The following is a 16,416-nucleotide window of genomic DNA, read 5'->3' as shown; positions in this document are numbered from 1 at the left end:
TCCCTAATTCTTAGTCCAGATTTTATGAACCCATAGGTTAGTGATTATGGTGGCTCCCAAGGACTGGGCAACTGAATCTCTTTAAGTTGGGGGCAGTGGGGACTTATTTAAAGGCCCCACCAGGGACCCACAGTTGGAAGCTGTGCTTTAGCAGGCTCCCTGGGTAGCTTAGGTGCAGCCTCCTGGGACTAGGCCTGGCACCAATGACAGAGGACAAAGGTGTGGAGGAGGACCACCAAAGGCAGGTGTTGGGTGCTGTGACAGTGTTGCACCATGGAAGAAAATAAGGGAGAGCCAGCACAACCCTTGTCTTAACCTCCTTAAAAAAAAAATTACTCTTAAATTATAGAAAGGATATAAACTTTAAAACAATTATAATACTAAGGCCAAAGTGACCATCCTTTTACCTATCTGCCCCATCACGCCAAGCTAGTCCCTTCATCCCTCCTCAGAGGGACCTACAGTTAGGCTTATATCTTTCCAGACTTTAAAAAAATACTTTTTCAGCTGTATATATATATATTTTTTTTTTCTAGGAAAAGAACATTATGACTATCAGTTTTCTTTCTTCTAGCCTAAATGCTGTTATACTATATCTGGTGTTCAGCTTTCTCTTTTACTCAATACCATGTTGTTGAGTTCTCCCCACCCAGGCACAGGGCATTATTGTAGCCACAGAGGTCATAGTTGGACCCCTCAGAGGAGGGTTAGTAGATATGTTATAACTATTGAGACACTGCAAGGGGGCGGTCGAAGGAGCCCTGGTGTTGACATGAGATGACCTCAGTTTCCGCCCAGCTCTGTGTGTACTTGATGGTTTCTGAGGATTCCTAGGCCAATCCACACTTGACATCCCAGCTGTGAAATGGTGACATGTGTGGCAGTTTTGTGTCTCAGAGTTGTGAAAAGGGTTATAAATTTGCAAATAAGTCAGGAGGGCTTCATACAGGACAAGCGTGATCCTGTGCAGGTTGAGGCCATACCCCTAAAGTCATCCTGGTCCATGGTCTTGTTACAGATGGAGAGTCGGCGTGACAACATGCTAGAGACAGCCAGGCACTGTTTCACATCGGCAGCTCACTGCGAGGGTGAGGGCGACGAGGAGGAGTGGCTCATCCATTACATGCTGGGCAAGGTGGCTGAGAAGCAGCAGCAGCCACCCACTGTCTACCTTCTACACTATAGACAGGCTGGCTACTACCTGCATGAGGAGGCTGCCCGCTACCCAAAGAAGATCCATTACCACAACCCACCTGAGCTGGCCATGGAGGCCCTGGAGGTGACACTGTGCTGGTCTAGGGTGGGGGAACAGGGCCGGGACACATTGCTCTGTCCTATCCTTGGGTATGGGGCACACGGTCCCAGTGACTCCCCAGCAGCCTGCTGAAAACTTCTGTATGTCCAGCAGCCATGTGCAGTTAAATCAAAACAGTCTTTCCTCTCTAAGGTTGCTTACCATCCTTTCTGGAAGAGTGAGCATTTTGTTATTACCCAGATGAAAATTGTCCTTCCTCATTGGCACACACAGGTTCCAACAACTTGACTTGGGGCTGTCAGCAGGGTGTGGTGACTCCCAATACCCAGGGCATTCACACACTTCAGACTGGCAGGAGAAAAGCAGGTATCCTGGTCCCCAAGTTTCTAATGAGATATCTGAGGCCACAGGGTGTGGCAGCATTGAGTCAGGGGAGCATTCTGTTCTCTTGACCCCAGAATTGGGGTCTTCTACTGCTCCTCAAGTGTAGAGCACTTGCTTGCTGTTTGGATTTACTTACTTTTATGGTTTCTAGAATGTTTCACATGATATTTTCACTGTTGCTCATGGCAGTCTTATAAAGCAGACTGGAGGCCACGACCAGCACATTTGTGGGAAGGAAATGGAGGACACACAATCTGCATTTGAATCTGAGGCAGATTCAGAGATCCTCGGCTCCACCCAGGACTCATTTTTTTTTTTGATGCCCTCAGCACATTAGTTTTTCCTTTATGAGGCTGAGTGCCCAGCTCTGCCAGTCCCACGTGCCTAGCAAGTTTTTTGGAGTTTGGGGCATAATCTGCTTGCTTGTACTTTTTCTGCCTTCATGTATTATGTTTCTGATCATAAAACATTCATTCATGGTTGAAAATAAACAAGTCAAACAGTTCAGAAGTGTTTAAAATGAAAAATTGAAGGCCTTAGTGATCCTAGTCATCACACCCTAGGAAACCCTATAAACAGTTTGGGCATTTCCTTATCTTCACAGATTTCTTCCCTATTACATAGAGATACATGGTAATATTTTCTTACCATTTAGCAACTTGCTTTGTCATTGGACAAGAGGTGATGATAAGAGTTGTGGACTTCCTTCGTTGTCCTTATCCCTGCTAGTCTGGCCGGGCATCTGTTTATTTGCCCAGCCCTTGTGACAGGATGCAAGCAGGGATCACTTAGGTGAATATTTCCAAGAGTCATTTAACATTGGGTCAACAAAGTCCCATTGCCCTAAAAGGTGTACTAAGCTAAGAATGTGTCTTTTCCCTTAATCATGTTAAATCCTCTTTTTTTTTTTTAACATGTGCTAATCTTGTGAGTAAGCAAAAAAATCTCATTTAAAAATTTTTCTATGGATACATACTGCAACATAGATGAGCTTTGAGAGTATACTAAGTGATAGAAGTCATACACAAAGGGTCAAATATTGTATGATTTCATTATGTGAAGTACTTAGAATGGTCACATTCATAGGGGCAGAAGGAATAGTGGTTACCAGGGCCTGGGGGAGGAGAGGGAATGGGGACTTATTGTTTAAAAGACACAGAGATTCTTTTTGGGATGATAAAAATGGAAAATGGTCTGCAGAGAGTGGTGAGTGTTACACAACATTATGCATGGACTTAATGCCACTGAATTGTATCTTAAGATGTTTAAAATCATAAAATTTTATGTTATGTATATTTTACCACAATTAAAGAAATTCAGTTAGAAATGACATGTCCTTTTAGTCACATTTCATGGGTGATATCATGGCCATGTTAGGATACAGAGAGTTGGGCAGTGAAGTGCCTGACTGAGCAGGCACTTCCCAGCAAGGATTCAATGATTCAATAGTTTGGGAAGAAAAACATGAATATTTTGTAGACAACCATCTATTTTGGCTATAGAGACCATTTAAAAATGATTTTTGCAAAGTAGTAAATTAACTTTAAAAGTAACTGTAGTATCAGAAGATCCTGAAAAGCTCCTGTCCAACATGAGCCAAGTAAAAGAAATATTTAAAAAAAATATTTATGTATTTTTGCATTGTTGTTCATTTTTGTACAATGTTTGATTTCTCCTCTCAGGCACTGTCCCCTAAAATTGCCACCACCAAGTCACCTGTGAACCATCACCATAGTCCCTTTTGCTCTTCCCTCCCATTTTGATCCCTCTCCCTCCCCCTTCCCTGATGAATGTCTCCAATTTATAGTTTTCTAGTTTTGTCTTTTCAAGTAAAAGAAATATTAAAGTACCCATTTTACTCATTTAAAATGAGTGAATTGTTTAAAATGAATAAAATGCTTCTTACAAAATTTTTTTAATTAAATAAAATTTTTTGCCTTTACAAAATGATACAAAATGAGTGGTTTATAGCAGCTGTTTTGGGACCTCATTTGAGGGGTTCATGGTAATGTGGGGAAGCATAGCATCCTATCAGTTGCATCTTCAGCAGCTTCCTGGTTGCTGTCATTTAAGGTCCCAGGTCCCATGTGCTTCCCCACCACAGTTCTTTCCTTTCCACTTGAGCTCATGTGCCTATTCCTGGAGGGACTTCCACTTTGCAGATGTGAACACTGAGGCTCTAAAGATTGGCATGACTTGCTCTAAGTCAGCAGTAGGAGAGAAGGGCAGTTGGGCTCAGATCCCACTGAGCGTAGGGCTCTCACTTGGCACTTCTGGGCCACCCTAAACCCTCGTGTATGGGAGGTGGCCTGGCTTTCAGGAAATTAACTCTGTCTTCCCTCACTCCATATTTTTTCTTTGACTTTTGGCCTCCACTGATGCTTGATAGAACCAGTGAGCAGGCAGGATGATGGCCCTCAGTACCCAGGGACTTGCAGGTGAGAAACTGAAGTCTGAGATGTGTAGACTGCTCTCCCCTGCGCACCGCAGCTGGCTCTTTGACCAGACACTTAGCTGGAACATGTATATATTTTGCTTAAAAAATGATACCTTTTTTTTTTTAAAGATTTATTTATTTATCCAAGCACTGGGTACAGTCAGAAGCGCAGGAGGGTGAGAGAATTCACCAGAGCCAGAGCAGGGAACAGAACAGGCAGACTGACGAAATACACTGCTGAGGGGAGCAGTGGGCATGGCAGGAGAGGTCTGCGCGCCGTGTGGGACCCTTGCCTGCGGCCGGGGATTGAACCGGCGCTGCAGAGGCTGTGGGTAGCTCCTCAGCCCAGCACTAAACTGCTGCGCCACCAGTGGGGGCCCAAAATGATACTTATTTTAAAAATTTAACTCTACTCTGGTAAAGACCCCCCTCTAATTCTGAGCCTTCATTCAAAATACTTTACTTGCCTCTTGGATAAACTTCGCCAATGGAATCTTTTGCCTTTCCCCAAGGGTGGCCACATACCTGGGTCCCCCAGAGGTTTCCGGTATAAAAAAAAAAATGGAATTGTTGAGCCAATTTCTCTGTGGTCCACAGGTGTGACTAGAGGTAGAGGGGTTCTGGCTATACCCCTCTGTCTGGGATACTCTCTTGAGAGTGGTGCTTGGGCCTGGATCACTAGGCATCTCACCTGGGTGGGTCCTTGGTGATGTCTTTTAGGACCATCTCTGGGGTGAAGTTAATCTGAGGCTAGTTAATCTGGGCTGTAATAATAGTGGTTCTCAGCCCTTGTGGCACCTGTTGTGCCATCCACAGGAGTATGTGTGCTATAGGTTAAGAGCCTGCATTGCATAGCCCTGTGGGAAGGTCACATCAAGTCACCTGTGGAGGTGTCTGGGTATCGTATTTGCTTAGGGATAGTGGGGGCAGGAGACAGGACAGACCTAGGTTTAACCTGACCTGGACTTTCTTGACTATGGGGCTTGGGCAACTCGCTTCACACATTGGTAAATGGATGAATGTGGTGAGGAAGTGAAGGAAAGCATAGCCCTGATAGCAGCCGGCCTCTGCCAAACTTGCACCCACTGGGCTTAGCTTGTCCAGGTGCTGGGGAGAAGAATGGAAATATACCTACTCATCACCACAAGGAGCCCACAGTTCAGTGGGGAGGCAAGTCTAGTGGTGCTCTTTTAATAGGTGGCAGGTGAAGGGCACAAATAGGGCAGCAGGCATCGTGGTAAGAGGAGGTACCCATGAGCAGAGCTAAGGGGTACTTTAGATATCTTATCACAGTGTGCCTGAGTTAATGGTAAATGTCAATGTTCGAATGCTAATAGCTCGTGTTCATTTAATTGTCAGGGCTTGCTTTGAATGAGTTCTAGATTAGCTGGGTTAAAAACTAACCAAAAAAAGCAGTGAGACAGGCAGGAGCCTGTCTCTATGGTCAAGGGCTTATTTCCAGTGCAGAATGTGACTGGAGCTGACTGACCTGAGGAATAAACCTCAGTAACTGGGAAGACGGCTAAACTTGAGTATCCTATTTCTAGGTATACTTCCGACTCCATGCTTCCATCCTGAAGCTTTTGGGGAAGGCCGATTCTGGAGTTGGTGCTGAGGTCCTCGTCAACTTTATGAAGGAGGCTGCAGAAGGACCCTTTGCCAGGGGTGAGGAGAAGAATACTCCCAAAGCTTCAGAAAAGTGAGTAGTACACTCTCACTCAGCAGCTTCCCCAGCATGTACCCTGAAGGAAAGTGTTCGGAGGGTTCTGCTGCTCATGAAGTCTCCAGAACTCATCTGGAGTCCCCTGGTGGCTGGAATGAGCTATTTCTGTTGAACCTAAGAAGACAAGGCTGAGCGTTCAACTCCTGGTCACTCACGCTGTGGCTTAGCCTGCAGCCACCCTATCCTGAGGACTGGCATTAGGGAGAAGCCAATTCCTGCTGTCCTCTTGGGCACAGCTCTAGCCTGGGCAGAACACTATAGGAAAGCAAGTGTCACCTCAGAAACTACTGGTGTTCTTTTCCAGAGCTTCTTCCAAGGCAGGGGCCCTCTGAGAACCCTGTCTGCTGCCCATTCTCCCAAGAACCAGAGAGGAGCATGATTCCTTTTGCTGTGTCAGATTGCTCTCAGACACTGGGGCCCTTGCGTGGTATGCTCAGTGGGCTGGTGAGCCTCATGGCCTTCCCTTGATTGTGAGTTTTCTATGTTGCACAAATTTCTTTCATTCTGGTGTCCAGGGTGAGCTTTAGCTCAACTTGCTCCACCTCTGTTTCCCTGCTTCACCAGGTACTATGCAGGGTTTATCCAGATGCCAGAGACCTGCGCCTAGACCTTGTCTTTGAGGCCCACTGGTTTATGGCGGAGATCTGTCAGGTCATGCAGTTGGACACAGTGTGCCCAGAAGTTATAGATATATATTTTTTAGTCACTTAGGGCCCTGAGGTATAATCATGTTTTTGGTTAATTATAGCTTTTTATTAAAAAATTTTAAAATTATACAAATAATACATGAAGGTATTCTAGTTATAGAAAATTCCAACAGTATATGTAAAACATAAAGAATAAAATGTGACAAACCCTCTCTCCTCCCCAGAGCTAGCCATTATTATTTACAGTTTAGTTTCTCTAAATCATTTTCTATACATTTACATACTTATATGTACACAGATGAACTGTAGGGCTGCTTTTGTTCTGTAAAACAAACTACTGAATGTGTCTTTCCAGGATTTGTTTTTTGCCTAACACTGGATCTGGGGCCCAGTCCACAGACTGGGTAGTGCCCCACTCATCTAGTGGCTCCTCGTTGTCTGTGGCAGTGTATAATACACTGTGTTTTCTGTTGCCATTTCCATGGACATTTTGGACTTTTTTTGCTCAACAGTGTTGCAGTACATATTATTGTACCTGTGTGAACATACAGTAAATTCCCATGTTTTCTCTATCCACTTGTCAGGGATTAAATCTGTCAGGCTTTGGTGGCACATAGAAGGGCACTGGCATGGTGTGAAAGGTACTAGAGTGGGTGCTTCTGAGGAGGAGCTCATCAGCTCCCTTGCAGTCTCCTGGAACCCAAGATGCTGAAAGAGCCCAGCATAAAGGTTGGCCATTATCCAGTTGGAGGCCAAAGCCTGCATGGATGCTGAGGCAGTGGCTCCTTCAGCTGCCTGGAGCATTAGTCAGGGTGGTGTTATCAAGGTTCTTGGGAGCAGTGGGCCTTGGGAAGAGCAAAGGGAGGCCCTTGAAGGCAGCAGAGCTTTGGCAGCCAGGAATGGCTCTGTCCAGGCTAGCACATGTCCCATTTTCATGCAGTGCTGAATCTGATCTGTAACCCAACCTTCTGCCCAACAGAGAGAAGGCCTGCCTGGTGGATGAGGACTCCCACTCTTCAGCTGGGACACTGCCGGGCCCCGGAGCCTCCCTCCCCTCCTCCTCTGGCCCAGGTCTGACATCCCCACCTTACACAGCCACTCCGATTGACCACGATTACGTCAAATGTAAAAAACCCCACCAGCAGGCGACGCCGGACGGTACAGTCCCTGTTCTCCCTACTGCCAGCCCAGGGCGGCACGCCAATCATGGGGGAGGGTGCTTTGGGCAATAAGTTGCTTTGTTTTAGTGAGGGGGGGTGCTGGGTCTGGGGTGACACGGGCAATGTTGTGGTTATTCATTAACCTCATAGACTCACGGTGATTCTGTGCTTCTCAAGACATGCTCAGGGTCGCCACCTGCCAACTAGCCCACCTGGTAGCTGGGGAGGGGCAGGGACAGCAAGGAACCCCACCTGTATGAGCCAACATTTTTCTATCTGCAAAGTGGGGGCATTGAAGGGCAATTGGAAGACTTTGGGATAGATTGTGGTTGTCCACAGAGTGATAGTGACATCAATGCAATCAGCTCAGGGATGTCTGCATCATATCCGCAATGCTGACACATCCTTCTGATGGTCATAGGGAGGTTGTTACTGGTGCTGAGTCTGTCACCCTGGGAATCCAAATAAATTGGTATGGGGGTCAACTGTGACCTGTGCAAGGCTGTCCCACGTGGGATGGGGCAGGTGGCGACCAGTCAACCACATTTCTTACTAACATTAGGAGACTTGCATGCTGATCTTATAGCACAATTTCTTCATGTTCTCCTCACCTTTACAGTAATAAGCTGGTGACAAAATATTTGCTGGAAAGAACCTAATTGGTAGACTTAGAGGGCTTTTAGTGGATCTCTGGGGAAATAGTAGTGATGGCATCCAAGCCTCCACTCACATGTCACTCATCTCATTAGGGCTATGGGGAAATTTGCCTTGCTCTACCTTCCTCAGAGTGATGAGATCCCCCTGACTGTCCCATGCATGGGTTTCTGGAGAGCACAGGTGTAGTCTAGAGGGCAGGGTTTTTAAAGGTGGTGAAGGATGACTTGACTTCTCTGGGGGTGGGTTTTGGGGATCTAAAAGGGAAGGAGACTGGCAATGTCCCCTCCTGGGTTTTGTTTGGTTTGTAGTGTGTGTGCGGAAAGAGAGGCTGCAGATCTGAATGTGTGCTGTTTGGCTCTATCACCCCCCTCTAGTACCAGCTGTTGGCACCAAAGATGGGAGGAGCTGGCCAAACCAATCCTCTGGCATCATTCCCACAGGTGGCTCCTAAGATAAGGTTCTTTCTCCTTCTCAAATAGTTCAAGTTAAATAGCAAAAACACCCTTTACTCTTGAAAATATTGAGAAAACACACTGGAAATAAATCCCTGTTCTGAGAATTGTTTTTTTCCAAGTACTTCTGGGGGGGATTTAGCACCGCTGGTTTTCAGGAGAGAGGAAGGCCCCTCACAGTTGTCCACTGGCCTGTGGCCAGCAGCCCCTCCTCGCCCTGCAGGCTCAGGTGACAGGAGCTGAGCTTGGCTTTGTCAGCCCACAGAACTGTGTATATCTTCCTGGGCATGGCACCCTGTGGGAGCAGAGAGTAAGGAAACAGGATTGCTTCAGAAAGGGGCCGTGATGCTGCCTGAGCTGCCTCACGTGTGTGTGCATGGAATTGTGGGAGTGTAGAGCGTTGGAGGAGCGTGCTGGAATGACATGTCATGGGTGCCAACATAGTGGTTGTTTGTTCTGGAAGTTTGCAGAGGGGACCATATAAATGGGCTCAAATATAATTTCAGTGGTTGTACATTCTTAATGGTTAAGAAATTTTTTTCAAAGTGATTCTGGAGATCCCTTGGCCCATCTATGCCCAACCCGAGCCCAGTGTGCTGGGACTCCTGTGCTGATTGTGCAGTGCTCTACTTGAGCCTGACTGCATTGTGCGTTTAGAACTCACACCCTCCTCACCTTGGAGAGAGCAGTATCAGCCACATCGTAGCCAGAATCTTAGAATGTTAAAGTGGCCCTTTCAGCCATGCACCACCTGTTAGGAAAGACCCTGGCTCAGGCAGGAGCATCAGGTTGCTGGTGCTGAGGTGCGCTGGTAGTATCAAGGATCTGCAATACTTATCTTTACTCCTGCCTCCTGTGACCCAGCCAGGGTTGCTTGACCAGGTCCTGGAGCGAAAACATGTGGCCCTATACTCCCATTCGAGTCCTCAACCTGAGACCAACTTCAGGTCTCCTGTTGTGGGAGGGTGGGACAGTGGTGCTCACTGTAGACTGTAGTGGGGCTTGTCTCCAGCAAGGATGATGGATGGATCGAGCCCTGACACAGATGAAGAGAAATGGCACAGAGAGATGAAGGTACTCCTGCTCAAGGTCAAACAGGGAGGCCAGGAGAGTGGACCTTGGAATCCGGAATCTGAGTTCCAATCCCAGTGTCATCGCATACTTTCTGAGTAACTTTGGCTAAGAGACTATACTTCAAGTCTCAGTTTCCTTGCCTGTAGAACGGAGATAGTATTTTTCCTTAAGGGTATTATTATTTTTTTTTTCTTAAGGGTGTTAAACGAAGGTGACTGCACATTGTAGATGTCTCCCAGATGCAGCCTCCTAGGTCATTAGAGCTGACATAAAATCAGGTGTTGTTCAGTGGGAGCACCCAGGCCCCAGGACTTGGAGCCAGTTGCTTCAGTTTGTACCATAACTGTCTACAGCAGTGGTATGACCTCAGAAGATGAGCATTGTTCTCTGGAGCAGCAGCCCAGCTGGGCCCGTGCTTTGGACTTTCTGGACCCTAGTCTCCTGCACCATGGAGTCTGTCAGAGGCTAATTGGCCACTAGCTGAACAGGGAGCTAAGTATCAAGATTGCCCATAGGTATTGGGAGTCCCTGTCTTAGAGTCTTCTTACCACTTTAGCATGCCTTTGCCTCAAAATCAGAAACTAGCTGAGGTTGCTTCTTATTTGGTATAAGATTTAGAAGCAGTTTAGAAAAATAGTTCTAGGTCTATGGTGGTAACTGGACATTTGATAATGACTGGTTAGTAGGAGCCAGTTTTGTACTTTGAACAGGCCTCCCCTGCACCCTTGTGCATGCCACATTAGATTTGGAAGCTCCTTACAGCCCTCCGCAGTGCAGGTTAAAAGTCTTTATAATTGGCTCTTAGGTTACTCTGAGACTCCGCCATATAACTGATGTCAAAGCCAGTTCTTCTCAGGGTGACTGGGGTGGCGCCCTCAGCTAACCTGAGGAAGGGACCTCTGGCCAAGTCAGCAGAGACAGAGAATGAACTAAAGCACAGGCTGATGCTCCTTCTGCCTAATTTTCCCTTCCACCCATCTTGAAATTATTCCACAGTGTTGAAATCTTTGGTCCTGAAGCTTCCTGAGCAGAATAAAAAGTCGTGTGGGAAGCATGTTGTGATCTTCAGTGTTTTCCCAATGACTGCTGTCTAAGCATGTTCAAAGATGGCATGATAAGACTTTGAACAAAATCGGCTCCCCTCCCCAAGTGCAGTGTGCATGCCTGAGTGAGAGAGAGAGAGAGAGAGAGAGAGAGAAATGAGAATGCAGTTGGGTACCATCACATAGCAGTGTGTGCTTGTTCCATGCTGGGCTCCAGGGTGAGTGCTTGTGGTATAGTAGCACATTCCCATCCTGATGAGCTCGACAAACTTGGCCAATGTCCTTCCTTTTCACCTGAGAGGAAGCCCAACTGAGGGCAGGTGAGAGCTCCCTCTGGGTTGCATGACTAATGGGGTGGAGCTAATGAAGAGCTGGAGTCTAAGTCTCCTCCCAAGCCAGAGGTGAGGCTAACACTAAAAAGGTCCCCATATCAAGCTGACCTGACGTGTGTTCCCTCATTATTGGAGGTTTGTCAGTGGCGGGACCTCAGGAGCAGGGTTACAGTCTAATCTGTAACTTGGCCTGGCTCAGCTGGCCTTTAGGATATGTCCCTAATGGCTCTGTTAAACTTGCCAAGACCTTTGCTCTCTGCAAATCACACAGCTTCATGGTCAGGGTGCAACTAAAACTGTTCTAAAAAAACCTGGTCTGACCTCTTGGTAGGGGAAAGGCTTTCCTGAGGAACCAAAGCTTATCCAAGGTCTGAGGGGTGTGTTGGTATTTACTGTGAGGGGGTGAGGAGAGAGAACAAACAGGATCAGAAGAGTGGAAATTGTGGGACTGGTGTCCTTGGTTGCAAGATGCTCACTTGGCCCCATTTATAGCCTGTACAGAGGCTTCCTTGAGCCCCCAAATTATAGGGTATGGGCTGTGTGGGCCACCAACGGGAGCCCAGAGTGCCCTGTGCCAAGCCCCCATGTGACCATCCATCCTCACCTGCCATGCTGTCACTGTCTGTGTTTTGTCCTGTCTGTGCTCATCCTTGCCTATTTGCCCATGCTGCCTCCACCAATATTGCCCGTGCTGCCCTTAACCCTGACCACACTCTGTTCTCCAGGCTTTGTCTTTCTGCTTGCACCTATCACGGCTCGCTTCAGGGGATGGCGCAGACCGCATGCTAACCCACAGTCCGGCTCCCTGCTTCCCCTGTGACCAGGAGCACCTCCACATCCGCTGGTCCTGTGATTTGGAGAGTGTGTGTTTGATGTGCTTGGCTTCTGCCCATCATCCCAGTTCTAATCAGATTCAGATACACTGGTGGCCTCCTCTCATTGCCTACCTGCCCAGCTAGGTGACTCAGTCTTGTATTTCTATTGCTTTATTCTTTCTTGCTTTAAAAAAAAAAAAAACAAAGGCTATAGGCTCTAAGATACTAAGTTATCATTGCAAGGACAAGTGTGTAAAACTGCAAATTATGCACAGTAGTAGAACCAAGATGCTCTGAGGCAGACCCTGTATCTGTAGCCCACCCTGTATCTGGTGTCCAGGCTTGGGGTAGAAAGCTGCAAATGGCAGTCAGTTATGAATGGCAGCCTGGCTTGGTCTCTGCTCACCAGCCTCTCTTCCCAGGGCCAAGGGGAAATCAACTTATGATAGGCAAGCTGTGTTGCTGTGAAGTCCTTCTCAAGGTGGCAGAGGCACCAAATAGAGCTCAAGTTGTCCTGGTATCTCCTATAGGGTAGGAATTGCTGTTGTAGCAGGGATGGAAACGTTATTGGACAGAGCCAGTCACCTCCTCTGTTCGCTGCTTTAATTTCTACCCTTTTAAAAACGTTTTTAGACCATGACTGGTCATGGCATTTACTGAGTGCCTGCTGGGTGCTAGGCATGGAATGGGATAATATAGGGTAAACCAAGATGAGGGTACCCTGATCCCCACTGTCTGGTTGGACCTGTGTCTCCCTAGGTAGCACCATGGGGCAGTGATTGGTGCCAAGAGGAAGTATTGTGAGTTGGCTCTGGGGCTCGGTGGATTGGGAGGACTTCCTGGAGGACATGTACCCTCGAAGAGACTGACAGGGCCATTTCAGGTGTGGGCCAATGGGAGTAAAGGCATGGAGTTTGGAGAGTCCTATGGTGTTTGGATATTGATATCACCCAGGTGGGTGGAGGAGAGATCTTGGGAAACCAGCTGGATCTGAAGTGTTGCAGGGGTCGGGGAGAGTAGACTTTCCTTTAGGCAGTAGGGAAAATGATGTTTCTTTCATGGCTTTAAGTAAGGCAAATTCTACCAGTCATCCTTTGTTTTAATAGTCTTCCTAGGAACCTTACAAGATAACCAGGGGGCTCAGGGCTCTCACCTGGCAAAGCTGCTCCTCTTCAATTTGTATCAGAAAGCAGCTGCCTTATCCGACTTCAGTTAGGAAAATGTTCAAGCTACCCCGAGGCTTCTCTCATCAGTGCCTTGCCATACTCAGGACCAGAATGATACAAAGTAAGGGGGCCAGGGTAAGGAGTATGATGAGAGGTGCACAGTGAAGCAAATCTTTTCCCTACTCTGAGCATCAGTGTCCTGGTGCAGCAATGCCACTTAGCATGTTGGGGCTGCAAGGCATCTGGCACTGCTGGGTCAGCCCCCTCCTTCAAGCACTGGCAGAGAAGGGGTAGGGCTAAGCCCAGTCCCCAGAGATACCTTTGTGCCCATTCACTGCCTGTGTTTCAGGTTCCTGAGTTTCTGGGCATCTGTCTAGTCTCCTTGATCTGCAGGAGGGCTCCCCGTCTACTCCTTAGTCATCAGGGACGGACTCGGGCAGATTTTGTCCACTTGAAAGATTTCTCAAAATACTGATTCTGCCTAAGTTTGCTATTCTTACAAACCTGTTGTTGTCTAGTTGGCATAACATTTGTGATCTTTTCAGGATTCACTAGTTAGTTGCTGTAGTTTCTGATGCCACAACTGTGTGTCTTTTTCCTCAAAGTTTCATTGAACTGAACAGATGGAATAAATGACTGGGAGCTGTTTCTTGTCTTACTGCTGGAGCAAATGGAAAAAAACACATAGAAAACTTATCTTGGGCCTCCCTGGTGGTGCAGCGGTTGATCGCTGGGTTGCGAAGCTGCCTGCAGCCTCTGCAGTGCCGGTTCAATCCCCGGCCACCGGAGGAGGGTCCCACATGGCGCAGCAGACCTCTCCTGCCGCCCGCTGCTCCCCTCAGCAGTGTGCTTCAGTCCTTCTGCCTGCTCTACTCCCCGCTCTGGCTCTGGTGGATTCTCTCACCCTCCCGCGCTTCTGACTGTACCCAGTGCCTGTATACATAATAAATGAATCAATCTTTAAAAAAAAAAGGAAAAGAAAAAAAAAAACTTATCTTGCAATTAAAATACTTCTAGGCTGGCCCGGAAATCCTGAGAATAACCAAAGGATTTGAACAGAATCAAACTTGGATAAAGAAAGACTTAGAATACAGTTCACTCTTACACCAAGGGGGAAGGGCAGCTTTCTGTCACCAAACCAGATCCCATTTCCTCCCACAATCCCTCCACGGCCTTGTTCCTTTGTAGCTGTCCCTGTAGTTCTCACCCCGGAAGTAGAGAGTACCCAGACTTAGAGGCAGGCAGTGTCATCAGCAGTGAGTTGGTAGCTGCACATCTCTCTAATGATTCAGACGAGGGCCTACAGTGACCCAGAGGCATAGCAATGGAACATGTTTGCAATATTGCGACAAATGATAGTATGAGCAGGATTTATATGGGCAGACTTTTAAAAGAACACTGAAAGAAGAGCAGAGCAAGCCTATATATCCTGCCCACTAGTGCTTTCCTCTAGGTATCTTGGCCTCTAGGTATCTTTCTAAGGAAATCAAGAGTTTGGGCTGTGGGCAGCCCTTATGGTCCCATTCAAAGTACATGTGTCCCTAGAAGGATTTCATGCCCAACCCTATGGGAAATCTGGCTCTTCATCTGAGTCTGACTCAACTACACAAAAAAGTTTTCCATCTGTATCTCCTGCTCTGTGCCCTCCCCACCCCCCTCACCCACACCCCTTTGCAGGACTTCCAGGTGTTGGCCGATGCAGGACATGGGAGTTGGATCTGCCTACTTCTGCCTTCCCCCTCTGACTCTTCACCAGGATGGATGGGAAGAGAAAGGGCCACTGCCATCATGTTGGCAGGAGACCTACCTGATTTTCTTCTGAGCATCAGCCTAGGTCAGCCGCCTAGGGGTGTCTGTTGCATTTGGCCTATGCCCTGGCCTCTGGAATATAGAAGCACCCAGGTCATTAGCACACAGTTTTACAAAGCCATATCAGCAGACCCTTGGCCTGCAGGGTCCCTGACAAGGGCTATAACACCTAGGGACTTACGTGGAAGAAGTGGGAATAGAAAAGCTCATAACTGATGGAAGCTGTGTGTTCCCCATGCCAGTACTGCCCCAACCTCTCCCCCACCCCTTCGCATTCACGTCCAGGCACCCCTGGCCCTATATCAAGGTGAATTGTCAGCATGAGGTCTGTTCATGGTGGAGTCCATGCTGAATTCAGCTGTTCCAGAGGAGTACACAAAGGCACACAGCTGATGAGGGCTTCAGGACTCTGAGCATTCTCCCACCCCACCCGACAGAGGAACCTGTCTCTTTTCTCCAAGAAGCTCCCTTGTTTGTGGCCTTCCCTGGTTGTATTAGCCTTTTCTTGATAGTGGGCCTGGTGATCTTTGAGTTAACACATTGTGGACTGTCTCTGGGAGTGAAAAAGGAAGGGATCAGTGACATCTTTCCTTTTCCTGCCCCACTGCAGAAGCCTCCTGGGACAAAAGCATGCCATTTTAGGGGATTGCTTTGGATTGCACACCCCAGTCCAAATAGTCCCTTTAATCTAGATGCCAGTCCTCAACCCCCGCTCATCTTGCCAGCCACGTTATCCAGATCCAGGGCTCTCAGCTGCCCTTCTATTCTCCAAGAGCTGCTCCCAACACCATGAGCCTGTTGTCTTCCTTGTCCTGTCTCTCCTACTCTCTGAGCTGTCCTGTCTACAGCAGACTTCACCATCTTTCTGTCTGTCTGTCTGACTGTCTGTGGTTTCACTGAGGTCCTTGGTCCTCTGTACCAGAGAGAATCCGATCAATTAGGAGAGCGAGGTAAGGATGAGGTGCCATCTGCCTAGGTCCATAGTCATTCTTTAAGAACGTTTTCCTTTCTTTTATCCTGTTGATATAAAAGAAATGAAACAAGTTTTCTTTTCATATGAGTTACTTCTTGATATGGAACTTTGGGTTGCTTCTTAGTATTTAATATCAGGATGATTATTATTGAAGTATAACAAAACATTATTTTGGTTTTAGTGGGCAACATGATTCAACATTTACATACATTATGAAATGATTGCCACGATAAGACTAACATATTTTCTCAGCAACTTTCAGATTTGCAATACCATTTTCTTTTTTTCTTTTTTTTAAAGATTTATTTATTTATTTATACAAGCACTGGGTACAGTCAGAAGCGCGGGAGGGTGAGAGAATTCACCAGAGCCAGAGCGGGGAGCAGAGCAGGCAGAAGGACCGAAGTACACTGCTGAGGGGAGCAGCGGGCGGCAGGAGAGGTCTGGGAGCCACGTGGGACCCTCGTCCAGCAGCCGGGGATCGAAATG

At 47.4% G+C, this 16,416-nt stretch overlaps 1 protein-coding gene across 2 annotated transcripts in view; it reads left to right on the top strand.

Moving 5' to 3' along the window:
- Positions 1 to 16,416, top strand: part of CABIN1 (calcineurin binding protein 1) — a 201,388-nt gene that overhangs the window by 92,847 nt on the left and 92,125 nt on the right. Inside the window, exons 24-26 of one of the 2 annotated variants that reach the window (XM_054690511.1) lie at positions 1,019 to 1,279; positions 5,624 to 5,775; positions 7,426 to 7,517. In XM_054690511.1, the coding sequence (XP_054546486.1) occupies positions 1,019 to 1,279; positions 5,624 to 5,775; positions 7,426 to 7,517 (505 nt within the window). Of the gene's footprint in view, positions 1 to 1,018; positions 1,280 to 5,623; positions 5,776 to 7,425; positions 7,605 to 16,416 lie in introns of both variants that reach the window. The other variant, XM_054690510.1, reaches the window with a different exon arrangement.

The sequence above is a fragment of the Talpa occidentalis genome, unplaced genomic scaffold (assembly GCF_014898055.3).
Source record: "Talpa occidentalis isolate TD23 unplaced genomic scaffold, MPIMG_talOcc4v2.1 talOcc4.8, whole genome shotgun sequence".
Lineage (NCBI taxonomy): Eukaryota > Metazoa > Chordata > Mammalia > Eulipotyphla > Talpidae > Talpa > Talpa occidentalis.
The sequence above is the reverse complement of the archived record's forward strand: the minus strand, read 5'-3'. Positions and strand labels throughout refer to the sequence as shown.